Genomic DNA, 14,031 nt, shown 5'->3' with positions numbered 1-14,031 from the left:
TCTTGTTTTTACTGACTGTATAGAGCTTCTCCATCTTTGGCTGCAAAGAATATAATGTCTGATTTTGGTAGGGACCATAAGGTGATGTCCATGTGCAGAATCGTCTCTTGTGTTGTTGGAAGACAGTGTTTGCTATGACCAGTGGATTCTGTTGGCAAAACTCTGTTAACCTTTGCCTTGCTTCATTTTGTAGTCCAAGGCCAAACTTTCCTGTTACTCCAGGTATCTCTTATCTTCCTACTTTTGTATTCCAGTCTGCTATGATGAAAAGGACATCTTTTTTGGGTGTTAGTTCTAGAAGGTCTTGTAGGTCATCATAGAACCATTCAACATCAGTTTCTTTGTCATTAGTGGTTGGGGTATAGACTTGGATTACTGTGATATTGAGTGGTTTGCCTTGGAAATGAACAGAAATCATTTTGCTTTTGGGGGATTGCATCTAAGTACTGCCTTTCAGAATCTTTTGTTGACTATGAGGGCTACTCCATTTCTTCTAAAGGATTCTTGCCCACAATAGTAGATGTAATGGTCATCTGAATTAAATTTGCCTATTTGGGTCCATTTTAGTTCACTGATTCCTAGTATGTCAATGTTTACTCTTGTTGTTTGACTACGTCCAATTTACCTTGATTCATGGATCTAACATTCCAGGTTCCTATGCAATGTTGCTCTTTACAGCACTGAACTTTACTTCCTTCACCTGTCACATCCACAACTGGGCTTTGTTTTCACTTTGGCTCCACGTCTTCATTATTTCTGAAGCTATTTCTCCACTCTTTGCCATATTGGGCATCTACCGACCTGGGAAATTCATCTTTCAGTATCATATCTTTTTGCCTTTTCATACTGTTCATGGGGTTCTCAAGGCAAGAATACTGAAGTGGTTTACCATTCCCTTCGCCAGTGGACCACATTTTGTCAGAACTCTCCACCATGATCTGTCCGTCTTGGGTGGCCCTACACGGCATGGCTCATAGTTTCATTGAGTTAGACAAGGCTGTGATCCATGTGATCAGTTTGGTTAGTTTTCTGTGATTGTGGTTTTCATTCTGTCTGCCCCCTGATAAGTAAGGATTGTGGTTAAAGGACACTAATAACGTCAGAGAGGTCAATCTGGAGAAGACATGAAGCCTCAAGTGATTAGGGCATGAAATAGGGTGAGAGGAATATCATAGAGAATCCCAGAGGGTTTGCAAAGAAAGAAGTAACCGAATTTGGTGATAGGATATAAAAATGGGGGGAGGGATGATTTCAGAGGCTCTAATCTAATCAAGGAGCCCAGAGAAAATGATCTCTGGCTGATGGCAATTGGGATGGTTAGAAGAAAAGGCAGTTTGTCCAGGAAGAGGGGGCATCTGTCTTGGCTGTTGAATTTGAGGCAAGAGTGGAACTCTAAAGTGGAGCAGTTAGAAATCTGGGACTGGCTCCAAGGCAGTAGGTCAGGATTAGGAATCCTCAGTGCAGAAATTCTAGTTGAGGAGTGGAAGTGATAAATGGGCGAGTGGATGAGGGAGTAAGAAATAGAGAGGAATTCACAGAGGGCTGAAGACTGGATGTGAATTCTGTGAGAATAGAAGAAAGGAAAGGAACAAGCCAAGAGAACAAGGAAGGAGCAGACAGAGGGACTAGGGAAATTTGGAATTGAGCAGATATGGCATTTTCAGGAAGCATAAAATTTCTCATCCTGGCCTCGTACCATTTCCCATACAGAAGAGGAAAAAGAGTCAAGACTCCTATGGTTTCCATAGCTATTGAAAATACCATATTCATGAAAAAGGAACATTCATTTCTTCCTCAAGTGTGAAATGGAGCCATGTTATAAAATAGGGCTTAAAAAAAAAAAGCTACCCTGCCAGATTGCAAATATGGCTTTTCATGGATATCGTTAATCATTTAAAAACAAACAGACATCTGTATTTGTTTCTTGCATATGTGGTTAAAAAATAATGCAGAAGGTTATCTCATTTGTAGGCACAACAGCCTGGGAAAAATTCTTCAGTGTGAAAACATCTACAGAGAAGGCCAGCACATTGCTTGTTCCTTTAATCTGACTAAGGTGAAGGATTCCAGTTTTGAACAGCACAGCGTCCAAGTAATGGTTAAGGATAATGCAGGAAAAATCAGACCATCCTTCAATATAGTGCCTTTAACTTCTCATGGTAAGTTTTAGAAGTACTCCATGACAGTGTGGATGAAAGTGTTATGTCATCAATATGAATGATAAAAAAAATGATGATTTTGGTTTGAAGATCTTCCTAGAAAAAAGGGACTATATTTATGTATATTTTTCTTTGTTCCTTGTTAAAGTAGCAAGCTTGCAAATTCTCATATTTATTGTGCCCATACGCCACATGCTTTATCCATGTTTACTTATGCATATGCTGAGCCTTAGAGCAAGCAGTTAGTTGTAGAACTGAGATTGGAACTCAGGCTCTCTGACTTTTTTTAACAGTTTTAAATGTTTAGTTATTTATTTGACTTCATTGGGTCTTTGTTGAGGCATTCGGAATCTTTGATGTTCATTGTGGCAGACAGGATCTTTAGTTACAGCATGTGGGATCTAGTTCCCTGACCAGGGATCAAACCCAGGCCCCCTGCATTGGGAGCACAGAGTCTTAACCACTGGAGCACCAGGGATGTCCCTCTCTGACTCTTAAGATCTATTCTCTTTTACTTACACTCCAGAGGATGATGCTGCAGAATGTGATTAAATGTGATTTAATATAGTTCCTGAATAATCTGTCTCTTTGTCTAACAACAACAAAAAAAGCTTAGACTGGAGATGGAGTGATCAGGAGTGATATTCAAACTGTCTAACATTTTGAGTAACCCAGGCACGGATCAATGAGAACAAACAGTGCAGCTGAGTTTCAGCCCATTACAAAGAGCCCTCAACTTGAAAACAAAATACCTGCTTAAGGTCACTTTGGATATGGCATATACACTCTACTTTCCTCTTCATCTATAAAAGGGGGTACATAGTCCCTCTTGAACTCAGAGGATTGTTGTAAGGTCCAAATGATGTGACATGTGTAAAAGCATTTTGTATATCTCTAAAGCAGAGTCATATGTGCTTAGTCACTCAGTCGTGTCTGACTCTTTTCAACCCCAAGGACCATAGCCCGCCAGGCTCCTCTGTCCATGGGGATTCTCCAGGCAAGAATACTGGAGTGGGTTGCCATGCCCTCCACCAGGGGATCTTCCCAACCCAGGAATCAAACCCAGATCTCCTGCATTGGAGGCAGATTCTTTACCTCCTGAGTCACCAGGGAAGCCACATTATATTTACTTATTTGCTATAGTATCACAACAGGGAGCTCTGATTCTAGCTAAAGTGGTACACAGAAAATTTACAAGCAAATAATCATGAATTGACACAGGTTCCCAAGTCTGTGAGCAGAACACTATTTACTGCCCTTTCAGACAGTGGCGGAAGTCAATTCTAACAGTGCACCCAAGGCAGCTTAGTTTGTAAGCCAGGGGAGGGAGGTTGAGGCAACTTGCCAAATGGGATCATTTGAAGCAAAGCTCTTCTCTCTCCTCCCCCTTGCTTGGAAGCTTGTCCTCGATGGACCTTTTAAAGCTCATTTTGCTGCTCTTCTACCTAGAGATGAGTGGTGATATAAGAGATGAGTGGGAGATTCTTGTTAGCCAGAAGAGGATGTTGTGAAGTTGTTTTCTATTAATTGTCCACTCTCTTTTGTTGCTTGGTCTTAAGCATAGTTGACTCCTGAAAAACTAAATTGACCAGACTAATTTCTTTTTTTACTTTCTTTTAAATCATGATTATGATTATATAACATTAAATATGCCATCTTAACCATTTTCAAGTGTACAGTTCAGTAGTGTTAAATATATTCACAGTATTGTGCAGTAGATCTCTAGAACTCTCTCATTTTGTAAAACTGAAACTTCATGCCCATGAAATACTAATTCTCCCTCCCCTACCCCTACCCCCTACCCCGGCCCCTGGTAACCACCTTCCTACTTTCTGTTTCTATGACTTGGACTCCTTTAGATACCTCTTATAAGTGGAATCATACAGTATTGGTCCTTCTGTAATGGACTTATTTCATTAGTATCATGTCCTCAAAGTTCATCCCTGTTGTTTAGTAGCTCAGTTGCGTCTGACTCTTTGTGACCCTATGGACTATAGCCTGCCAAGCTCCTCTGTCCATGGGATTTTCTAGGCAAGAATACTTGAGTGGGTTGCCATGCCCTCCTCCAGGGGGTCTTCCCAGCCCAGGGATCGAACCCACATCTCCTATATCTCCTGCATTGGCAGGTGGGTTCTTTACCACTGCACCACATGAGAAGCCCTTCATCCCTGTTGTAATCTATAATAAAACTATGCTGATGTTTTCATTGTGGTCTTTGATTGGCATAAATGAGTGCTGGCTGGGGGAACCCCTTGTACCTGATGCCCCTCAGTACTATCAGGAAGAGTCACATCTGGACCCAAGCACTTCTTTACCCCACCCCCTTGTTGTAGCTAGATGTCTGGATTATACCCCAGCCATGCCCTAACCAGATGCAGGTCAGAATCCACATCATCTGCCAGCCCGAAAGATGTTCCTTAGATCTATTTTACTAGTCAGTTTAAGCTTCCTACAGGGGACTTCCCTTCTGGTCCAATGATCAGGACTCTGAGCTTCCATTGCAGAGGACCCAGGTTCAATCCCTGATTGGGGAGATAAGATCCTATATACTGTGTGGTGTGGCCAAAAACAAGAAAAAAGAAAAAGAAAAAAATAAGCTTCCTACATTAATTGTGATTAATCAGAAATTCTAGAACTGTATGTCTGATCATGTAAGGCCATTAAAAGCATCAGACCTATTTTGATTTACCTTTATGACCTTCATTGTCTCTACGCATAAGTGCTGTGCTGTGTTTAGTCACTCAGTCCTGTCCAGTTCTGTATGACCCCATGGTCTGTAGCCTGCCAGGCTCCTCTGTGCATGGTATTCTTCAGGCAAGAATACTGGAGTGGGTTGCCATGCCCTCCCCCAGGGGATTTTCCTAACCCAGAGATTGAACCCAGGTCACCCACATTGCAGGTGGATTCTTTACCATCTGCGCCACAGGGAAGCCTAAGAATACTGGAGTGGGTAGCCTATCCCTTCTCCAGGGGAACTTCCTGACCCAGAAATTGAACCGGGCTGTCCTGCATTGCAGGCGGATTCTTGACTAGCTGAGCTATTCGGAAAGCCCATATGTGTATCTCATCAAAATTAACTCTGGAAATTAATTTGTATTCTTCTGTTTCTGTCTTTCAGTGAAACCTGATCCTCCACATATTAAAAATCTCTCCTTCCAAAATGGTGACTTATATGTGCAGTGGACAAATCCACAGAATTTTCAAAGCAAATGCTTGTCTTATGAAGTAGAAGTCAATAACAGCCACGCTGAGACACATGATATTTTCTATGTAAGTTTTTTTTTAGATAGTAGTTGTTATTTAGAAATTTTTCTTGCATTTCTTACAGTATAATAAGTTGAAATATCAATGAAAAGTAGCTCATAGATTTGTCACCTGATGATGGTTTCTCTGAAGCAGCGTGTGGTCAAAGGTTTGACAGTTTATGGTAGTATTGCCTCCAAGAGTTCAGGCATTCATTAATTCATTTGCTGAAGAGTTTTTTATTACAGGTCTATCATGTACTACCAGGCACTATTTTATGTGTATGTAACACCTGATTAAAAAAAAAATTTTGCCCATGAAGCTTACCTACTAGAAAATAAGTACATAAATGAGCAAACTAATTTTAGAGAATGAATGCTATCCAGAAATTTAAGTGGGGTGATGGCAAGGCCTGAGGGAATATTAGGTAGGGTAGGGATCCACAGTGATGAGATTTGAGATGAGACCAGAACAATGAGCAGGAGCTAGCCATTTGATGATCTGGAGGTGGAGGGGACAGCATGATCAAAGACTTAGGCAGGAATGAGCTTGGCAGGAGACTGGCATGACCGAAACATAGTAGGAAGAGGTGTCTGAGCCTAGAGCCGAGATCAGATTATGTAGCTACTTAGAGGCTCCGGTATGGCCGTTCAGTTTTTTTGGCGTTTGTAGCAACGAGAGTCATCAATACTGAGTAGTTAGTATTTTTTGCATCATGAACATATATGCTCTTTGGAATCTAATATAAAACACGCAGATTAGAGGTCCCTGTGGAGTAGGAAATGGCAACCCACTCCAATAATCTTGCCTGGGGAATTCCATGGACAGAGGAGCCTGGCGGGCTACAGTCCATGGGGTCGCAAGGAGCTGGACCCCACTGAGCAACTGAGCATATATGCACGCATTGGAGCACTGGGCCTAACAGGGTGTGGCATAACCTCAGGGCCCAGTTGCATTGTTATGCTTTAGAACAGAGATCTCAAACTCAGGCCTCAAACATGTTTGTTTGGACCACAAAACAAAGTGGGGTTTTGTTTGCTTGTATATTACATTTGTATTTTCTGCCCAGATTAAAAACTGTGGTACCTGAAGGTATAGTTGCCATAAGGTGGCGCCTTAGGACCACAGGAACTGTGCCACTCAACTTGTGTTACCTGCCTGGGCCCTGTGTCCATTTGAGTTTGAGAGGTTAGAAACCATGGGCTTTTACAGGAGTCCTGCATCTCACATGTGGGAAGATCCCTTGGTTAACTTGTTTTAGCTCATCATGGGAATTTCGAAAACTGAAGTATTTTATTTACTAAAATAAGCCTCTGTTGACAGGCTGTAACTCTGGAGAGAGCGACCAGGTCCACAGCTGAGCAGAGCTCTTCTGGGCATTTGCAAATGAAAGCGTTTGCTGAAGAATAATCATTCTTCATCCCAGAAACCAGGGTCCCCAAATAATGCCACAAAAGGAAAAAGCAAAGGGCTTCCAAGCGGGGAGGGGGTGAGGCTTGAATTTACAACTAAGTGAATTACTATTCCAGCCTTGACTGCTCTCTTCTGTCTGAAATCCAGAGACACATGCCGCTTGCATTACTCACTTGGCACTAAATGATGTCCTGCTAGTTACCCGTGATCTTGACTAAAAATATAAGCTCCTGTAAGGGGGAGGAGTTAGGTGGTGTTTACTTTGTACTGTTCTGGCTACTAAAACCAGCTAATATGTATTAAGCAATTGCTGTGTATTAGTTATTTTAATTGGAGAAGGAAATGGCAATCCACTCCAGTATTCTTGCCTGGAGAATCCCAGGGATGGAGGAGCCTGGTGGGCTGCCGTCTGTGGGGATGCACAGAGTCGGACACGACTGAAGCGACTTAGCAGCAGCAGCAGCAGCAACAGCAGCTATTTTAATAAGTGCTTTATCTGAGTTGTCTCATTTAGTCCTCACAATAACCCCAAGGATCTAGGCCTGTTACAGATGAGAAAACTTCAGTCTCAAAGGTTATTCCTAGTAAGGGTTAGAATCCAAGATTTCAGCAAAAGTCTAACTCCAAAGCTTTAATTCTTAACCCCCTGGGGACCACCTCAATACTTCCTCTTGCTAGTAATAGCCATCATTTACTGCTCATGATGTATTACAAATACAGTCTTCTATGTACTTCTTATAGAGTTGCTCATAGCAATCCATGAAATTGGTTCCTTTTTAACCTATGTTTTAGTGAGAAACTAAGGCTCAAAGAGGTTAAGTAACTTGCTACAGGCCACACAGCTAGTAAGTATGACTTCAGAGGTTGGTCTCCATTATTACATTTTAACCAAGAACACTGGGTATAAGATCATGTGTACAGTTGTCACTTAATAAATTCTTATTGGATTGTTACCTTTAAAAAAAAAAAAAAACTTCTGAACTGAAGAGAGCACATATACTGTGGAATTTATCCATCAAAACCAGAACTGTAGTCAATTTGGAATTAACTCTGTTTATACACTTGGGTTTAATGTTCTCTATCTTAGCAGATGTTCACCAGCTGCTCCATCCTGTCATCAGCTTTTTGTGTGCTCACTGATTTTGAGCTCAGCTGGTTAGACCCTTTCTTGGTTCTTGCAAGACTTTTTGAGGAGCTGTTTGGCCTGGTGTTCTAGTTAAGAGGGGGAAGTAGGCTGGAGCCTGAGCTGGTGCCATCCATGGCTCTGAGTCAGGGGTCGCTTATGACAGGATCATAAAGCATGGAGTGACTTGTCTTTGGGCATGCCCATTCCCGCCAGCTATCCAGTTGGTGATCTGTGTCCTTGTTTCCCTTTTCTCACGGAAGTATCTGAGCAGCTGATAAACTACACAAGGAGATTTACATTTGAACAAGAGCCCAGAGCCATCACTTTACACGGCAGGCCTCTGACTCCATATGGCCAGCAATGGGGTACAGTAACACCCTAGTAGCTTTTTCTCTGACCTCTGACAGGATGGCTCATCATCATTCAGTTGGCCTTTCACTCTTCACAAATGCTGGTAGGAACCATTCAGTGAATGACATTGAATGCCCCAAATCATAGCATGTGTTCTGGTCTTTGTCCCATGTTTAAATATCTCTGATAGAAGTTGACTATTTTTTCCATCTGTACTGAGGTATGATTGGCAAGTAAAAATTATATGTATTTAGGTTGTACAGTATTATTTTAAGGTATACAAGGTTATAATAATCATATACATTGTGAGATGATTATCACAATCAAATTAACACGTTCATCACCTCACAGACTTAGCTTTTTCTGTGGTGGGAAAACAAGATCTCTCAGCAAATTTGAGGTATACAGTACAGTATTATTAACTGTAATCATCATGTGAATGTTGCTCATTCATGTCCAACTCTTTGCGACCCCATGGACTATATAGTCCATGGAATTCTCCAGGTCAGAATACTGGAGTGGTAGCCTTTCCCTTTTCCAGGGGAACTTCCCAACCCAGGGATTGAACCCAGGTCTCCTGCATTGCAGGTGGATTCTTCACCAGCTGAGCCAGAAGGAAAGCCAAAGAATACTGGAGTGGGTAGCCTATCCCTCTTCCAGGGAATCTTCCTGACCCAGGAATCGAACCAGGATCTCCTGCACTGCAGGCAGATTCTTTACCAACTGAACTATCAGAGAAGCCCCATTAAATCCTCAGAATTCATAACTGAAAATTTGTACCCCTGACCAACATCTTTCCATTTTCCCCACTCCCCAGCCTCTGGCAATTACCATGCTGCACTGTGCCTCACTGAATTTGACTTATTTGAATTGCACATACAAGTGAGATCATATAGTATTTGTCTTTCTCTGTCTAACTTATTTCACTTAGCATAGTGCCCTGACGTTTCTTCCATGTTGTCACAAATGATAGGATTGATTTCCTTGGGATTGCTGAATCATATGATAGTTCTATTTTTAATATTTTGAGAAACCTCCATACTGTTCCAAAGTGACTGCAACGGTTTATAGTCCCACCAACAGTGCATGAGGGTTTCCTTTTCTCTACACCCTCTCCAACACTTGTTATCTCTTATCTTTTTGACAACAGCCATTCTGTCATCGACAGTGTAAGATGATTGTGGTTTTGATGTATATTTTGCTAATGATTAGTGTATATTTTATACACTAGTGTATATTAGTGATATTAGTATATAATAGTGTATATTAGTGATGTTGAATGTCTTTTCATGGACCTGTTGCCAAAAGTAGACTATTGAAATGAAGCAAGAGACTTTCGTGTGTTGATTTTGAAATATCTGCATTTTAGGTACTGGTTATTCTCTTTACATCATACAGCAAGTGACTTAAATTGTGTAGAGGAGAAATTTGCATTTTCTTTTCTTTTCTCTAACTCAGTCACTTAAAAACAATAACTTTGTTTAACTTTTTATTTTTGGCTGCGCTAGGTCTTTGTTGCTGCATGGGCTTTCCTCTAGTTGCAGCAAACAGAGGCTACTCTTTCTTGTGGTGTGCAGGCTTCTCATTACTGTGGCTTCTCTTGTTGCAGAGCATGGGCTTTAGGGCACACGGGCTTCAATAGCTGTGGCACATAGGCTCAGTAGTTGCAGTCCCCGGGCTCTAGAACACAGGCCCAATAGTTGGGGCTCACAGGCTTAGTTGCACCCCAGCATGTGGAATCTTCTTGCACCAGGGATCGAACCTGTGTCTCCTGCATGACAGGCGGATTCTTTACCACTGAACCACCAGGCAAGTCCTAACTCAGTCATTTTTTGATATATTATTGGGCTTACCAGGTAGTGGTAGTGGTAAAGAATCTGCCTCCCAATGCAGGAGACACAGTTTCAATCCCTGGGTCAGGAAGATCCCCTGGAGAAAGAAATGACAACACACTCCAGTATTCTTTTCTGGAGAATCCCATGGACAGAGGAGCCTGGTTGGCTACAGCCCATGGGGTCGCAAAGAGTCAGACACGACTGAGTGTCTGAGCACATATTCTCAACAAGGGAGCATAATATTTTTTAACTATGTATTGCTATGTAGTATACTATAGAAAAATTGCAGAAGTCATTATGGACAGCTCAGTGATTCTTCACAAATGATTTGTCACTTACAAAACCAGCTCCCCATAAGCTCAATCGTGACCTCTTTTGGTCACTACTTTCCCAAAGAGCAATTATTATCTGGACTTCTAATCCCACTAGTGCCACCTGAGAAGCCCTGTATTGGGATATAGCCGATTAACAATGTTGTGATAGTTTTAGGTGCACAGCAGAATGACTCAGCCAAACTCCCCTCCCATCCAGGCTGCCACATAACATTAAGCACAGTTCCCTGTGCTGTGCAGTAGGTCCTTGTTGGTTATCCTTCTTAAATAGAACACTGTATGCTCATACATCCCAAACTTCCTAACTATCCCTTCCCCCAACCCTTCCCCCTGCTAACCATAAGTTCATCCTCTAAGTCTGTGAGTCTGTTTCTGTTTCATAAATAAATTCATTTGTATCATTTCTTTTTTTAATTTTATTTTTGATTGAGGTATTATTACTTTACAATGTTGTGTTGGTTTCTGCCATACAAGAAGTGAATCGGCTATAAGTGTATGTATATCCCCTCATTTCTTTCTGGATTCCACACAAAAGGGGTATCCTATGATATTTCCTTCCTCTGTCTGACTTACTTCACTCAGTATGACAGTCCTAGCACCATTTATTTTTTAAAAAACCTCCCTTTTTCCCACTATACCTGGTCTTCTGTTAATGGTATAAAAGAAAACTTGTTAAAATGGTTAAATGATATAAAATGTGGTCTTTAATTTCTTTTGAATTTATGTTTTTTTTTTTTTTATATTTTTGAGGTTGAAGAGGCCAAATGTCAGAATACAGAATTTGAAAGAAACCTAGAGGTCAGTAAATTCAACTTGAGCTATTTGGACTTAAACTCATATGGTAATTGGTGATGAGGCATATCCTAAATTTGAACTGCTTTGAGGAAAACAAACTACTTTGTTCTGTGGATTATTGCCAATTTTCTTTTTCGGGAGTTAAAGTCAGTCAATTTACATTGCAATACAAAGTCTTTGTCATATACAGAACTTGGCAGATAATTATATTTAGGATTCAGAAGCAGAGAAAGGGAATAAACTAGTAATATTCCTTGTGTTTTTATCTTGTATCTAAGGGTACAATTTGTTTCATGGTTCCTGGTGTTCTTCCTGATACTTTGAACACAGTCAGAATAAGAGTCAAAACCAATAAGTTATGCTATGAGGATGACAAACTCTGGAGCAATTGGAGTCAAGCAATGAGTATAGGTAAGAGAATGGGATTTCATTAAAATTTAAACCATTGATGCATGGAAACTAAATTGAGGCAGAAAACATTATGGGAAAGGACTGTTCTTCATTCTTGACATCAGCCAGAGAACACTCACAATTGAAATGTACTTTCTGTTTAATTATTATCAAATCACTCAGAGTTAATTTACATTATGCAGCTCTTTGAAAATTTGCCATCCAAATGATGTTATTCTCTCTTCTGTCCTGTTTCCATCTTTGCAAACAACCTGAACAAAACTATAGAAGGCAGGCATGATTAAATCTACAGATTGTGCAGTGCTAGAGGACTATCCTATGTGCTTGTAACAGAATCAAGAGTATGACAATGACCTTGATGACATTTTATCGAAATAAACCTGTATCTGGGATTCCCTGATAGCTCAGTTGGTAAAGAATCCACCTACAATGCAGGAGACCCTAATTTGATTCCTGGGTTGGGAAGATCCACTGGAAAAGGGATAGGTTACCCACTCCAGTATTCTTGGGCTTCCCTTGTGGCTAAGCTGGTAAAGAATCTGCCTGCAATGTGGGACACCTGGGTTCGATCCCTGGGTTGGGAAGATCCCCTGGAAAAAGGAAAGGCTACCCACTCCAGTATTCTGGCCTACAGAATTCCATGGACTGTATAGTCCTTGGGGTTGCAAAGAATTGGACATGACTGAGTGACTTTCACAATTTCAGGTTTGAAAAAAACAACAGTTTCACTTATTAATTGCTAGAATCAAGTATAGGATTGGAAAGACATGTGCCTTATGGATACATGTATTGTGGGGTGGGGGCTAGGGTTTTATTAGATGGTAAACTCAAAGTGACTCAACATCAGACCCTTAAATGTCTCCCAAAGGCATGTATAATCATAGGCATCAGTGATAGTACAGCATCCAGAATAAGGGAATGCTGCAGCATGTGGCACAATGTCCTGGCCACATCAGAAGTGTGCAGTATCCCATCCTGGGCACCACATTGTAAGAGGTACATTAGGAGACTGGAATTTTCCCCTGAAAGTGTAATCAGGATGTTGAAGAATGTTAAAATTCGAGGAGGCACAGTTAATGAAGTAAGCCTTAGGGAGTCATGGTTGCTGAATTCTAATATTTGAGGTAGTGTCAAGTAGAAGAGAGAATAGGCTGTCTTTTTTTTTGTGTGTGTGGCTCTATGGGGCAAAACAGGACCAACTTAAGAACTTCCTAACAGCTACCTAACAATAAGAGAAACAGGCTATTGAAGTAATCAAGCCCTATTAATTGAGAGATTGAACAAGCTATATGCCAGGCTACATTATATTATTGCATAAGAAATTAGTGTCTTAAAAAACAGATATTCACTGTCTCACAATTTCCATGGCTCAGGAATCTGGGCACAACTTAGCTAGGTACCTCTGACTCAAGTTCTCTCATAAGGTTCCAGTCAAGCTATTGACTTCAGATGTGGTTCCATCTGAAGGCTTACTGGGGCTGGAGAATCCACTTTCAAGATCACTTATATGGTCATTGGAAATCTTCATTTTCACACTGGCTGGATGGAGGCTTTAGAAGGTTTCATTTTGTGGCTCCAAAAAGATATGTTCAAGTTGCAATTCCTTGTACCTATGAATATGACCTTATTTGGAAATAGAATTTTTACAGATGTAATCAAGTTAAGAGGAGGCCATAAGGGCTAAGTGAAGAGTGAAAAGTGAAAGTATTAGTTGCTCAGTTGTGTCTGACTCTTTGTGACCCCATGGACTGTAGCCCGCCAGGCTTCTCAGTCCATGGAATTCTCCAGGCAAGAATACTGGATTGAATTGCCATTCCCTTCTTCAGAGGATCTGCCTGACCCAGGGATCAAACCCAGGTCTCCTGCCTTGCAAGCAGATTCTTCACTATCTGAGCCATCAGGGAAGCCCTTAAGGGCTGAGAGCAGGTCCTAAATCCAATGACAGAAGAAGAGAGAACACACAGAAACAGAGAAGGCCATGTGCAGATGAAGGCAGAGATTGGAGTGGTGCAGCTACAAGCCAAGGAGTGTCAAAGCTTCTTGAGAGCCACCAGAAACTAGGGTTTTGGCCTTCTGGCCACCAGAGCTATGAGAGAATATATTTGTATTGTTTTGAGTCAGCAGTGTATGGTGCTTCTTTATAGCAGCTCTAGGAAACCAATACGGAGTTCTCTCTCAGTCCCTTGCCACTTGAACCTCCCCACAGGGCTACCTTATGACATGGCAGCTGGCTTCCCCAAGTGAGTGGTCCAAGCAAGAAAGAGCATATGAGAGAACACCCAATGTGAGAACCGCAGCCCTTTATAACCTCATCTCAGAAGGGACATTCCATCACTGTTGTGGTTCACACATTTAGTCTGCTGCTG

General features: G+C 41.3%; 1 protein-coding gene across 4 annotated transcripts in view; it reads left to right on the top strand.

Annotated features, from left to right (window-relative positions):
* Positions 1–14,031, top strand: part of IL13RA1 (interleukin 13 receptor subunit alpha 1) — a 76,085-nt gene that overhangs the window by 23,803 nt on the left and 38,251 nt on the right. For all 4 annotated transcript variants that reach the window (XM_027963636.3, XM_060407622.1, XM_060407620.1 and 1 more), the window contains exons 5-8: positions 1,972–2,159; positions 5,278–5,429; positions 11,210–11,257; positions 11,533–11,665. In XM_027963636.3, the coding sequence (XP_027819437.1) occupies positions 1,972–2,159; positions 5,278–5,429; positions 11,210–11,257; positions 11,533–11,665 (521 nt within the window). The remainder of the gene's footprint in view (positions 1–1,971; positions 2,160–5,277; positions 5,430–11,209; positions 11,258–11,532; positions 11,666–14,031) is intronic.

Source organism: Ovis aries, chromosome X (assembly GCF_016772045.2).
Source record: "Ovis aries strain OAR_USU_Benz2616 breed Rambouillet chromosome X, ARS-UI_Ramb_v3.0, whole genome shotgun sequence".
Classification (NCBI taxonomy): Eukaryota; Metazoa; Chordata; class Mammalia; order Artiodactyla; family Bovidae; genus Ovis; species Ovis aries.
This window is presented reverse-complemented; position numbering and strand designations above follow the sequence as displayed.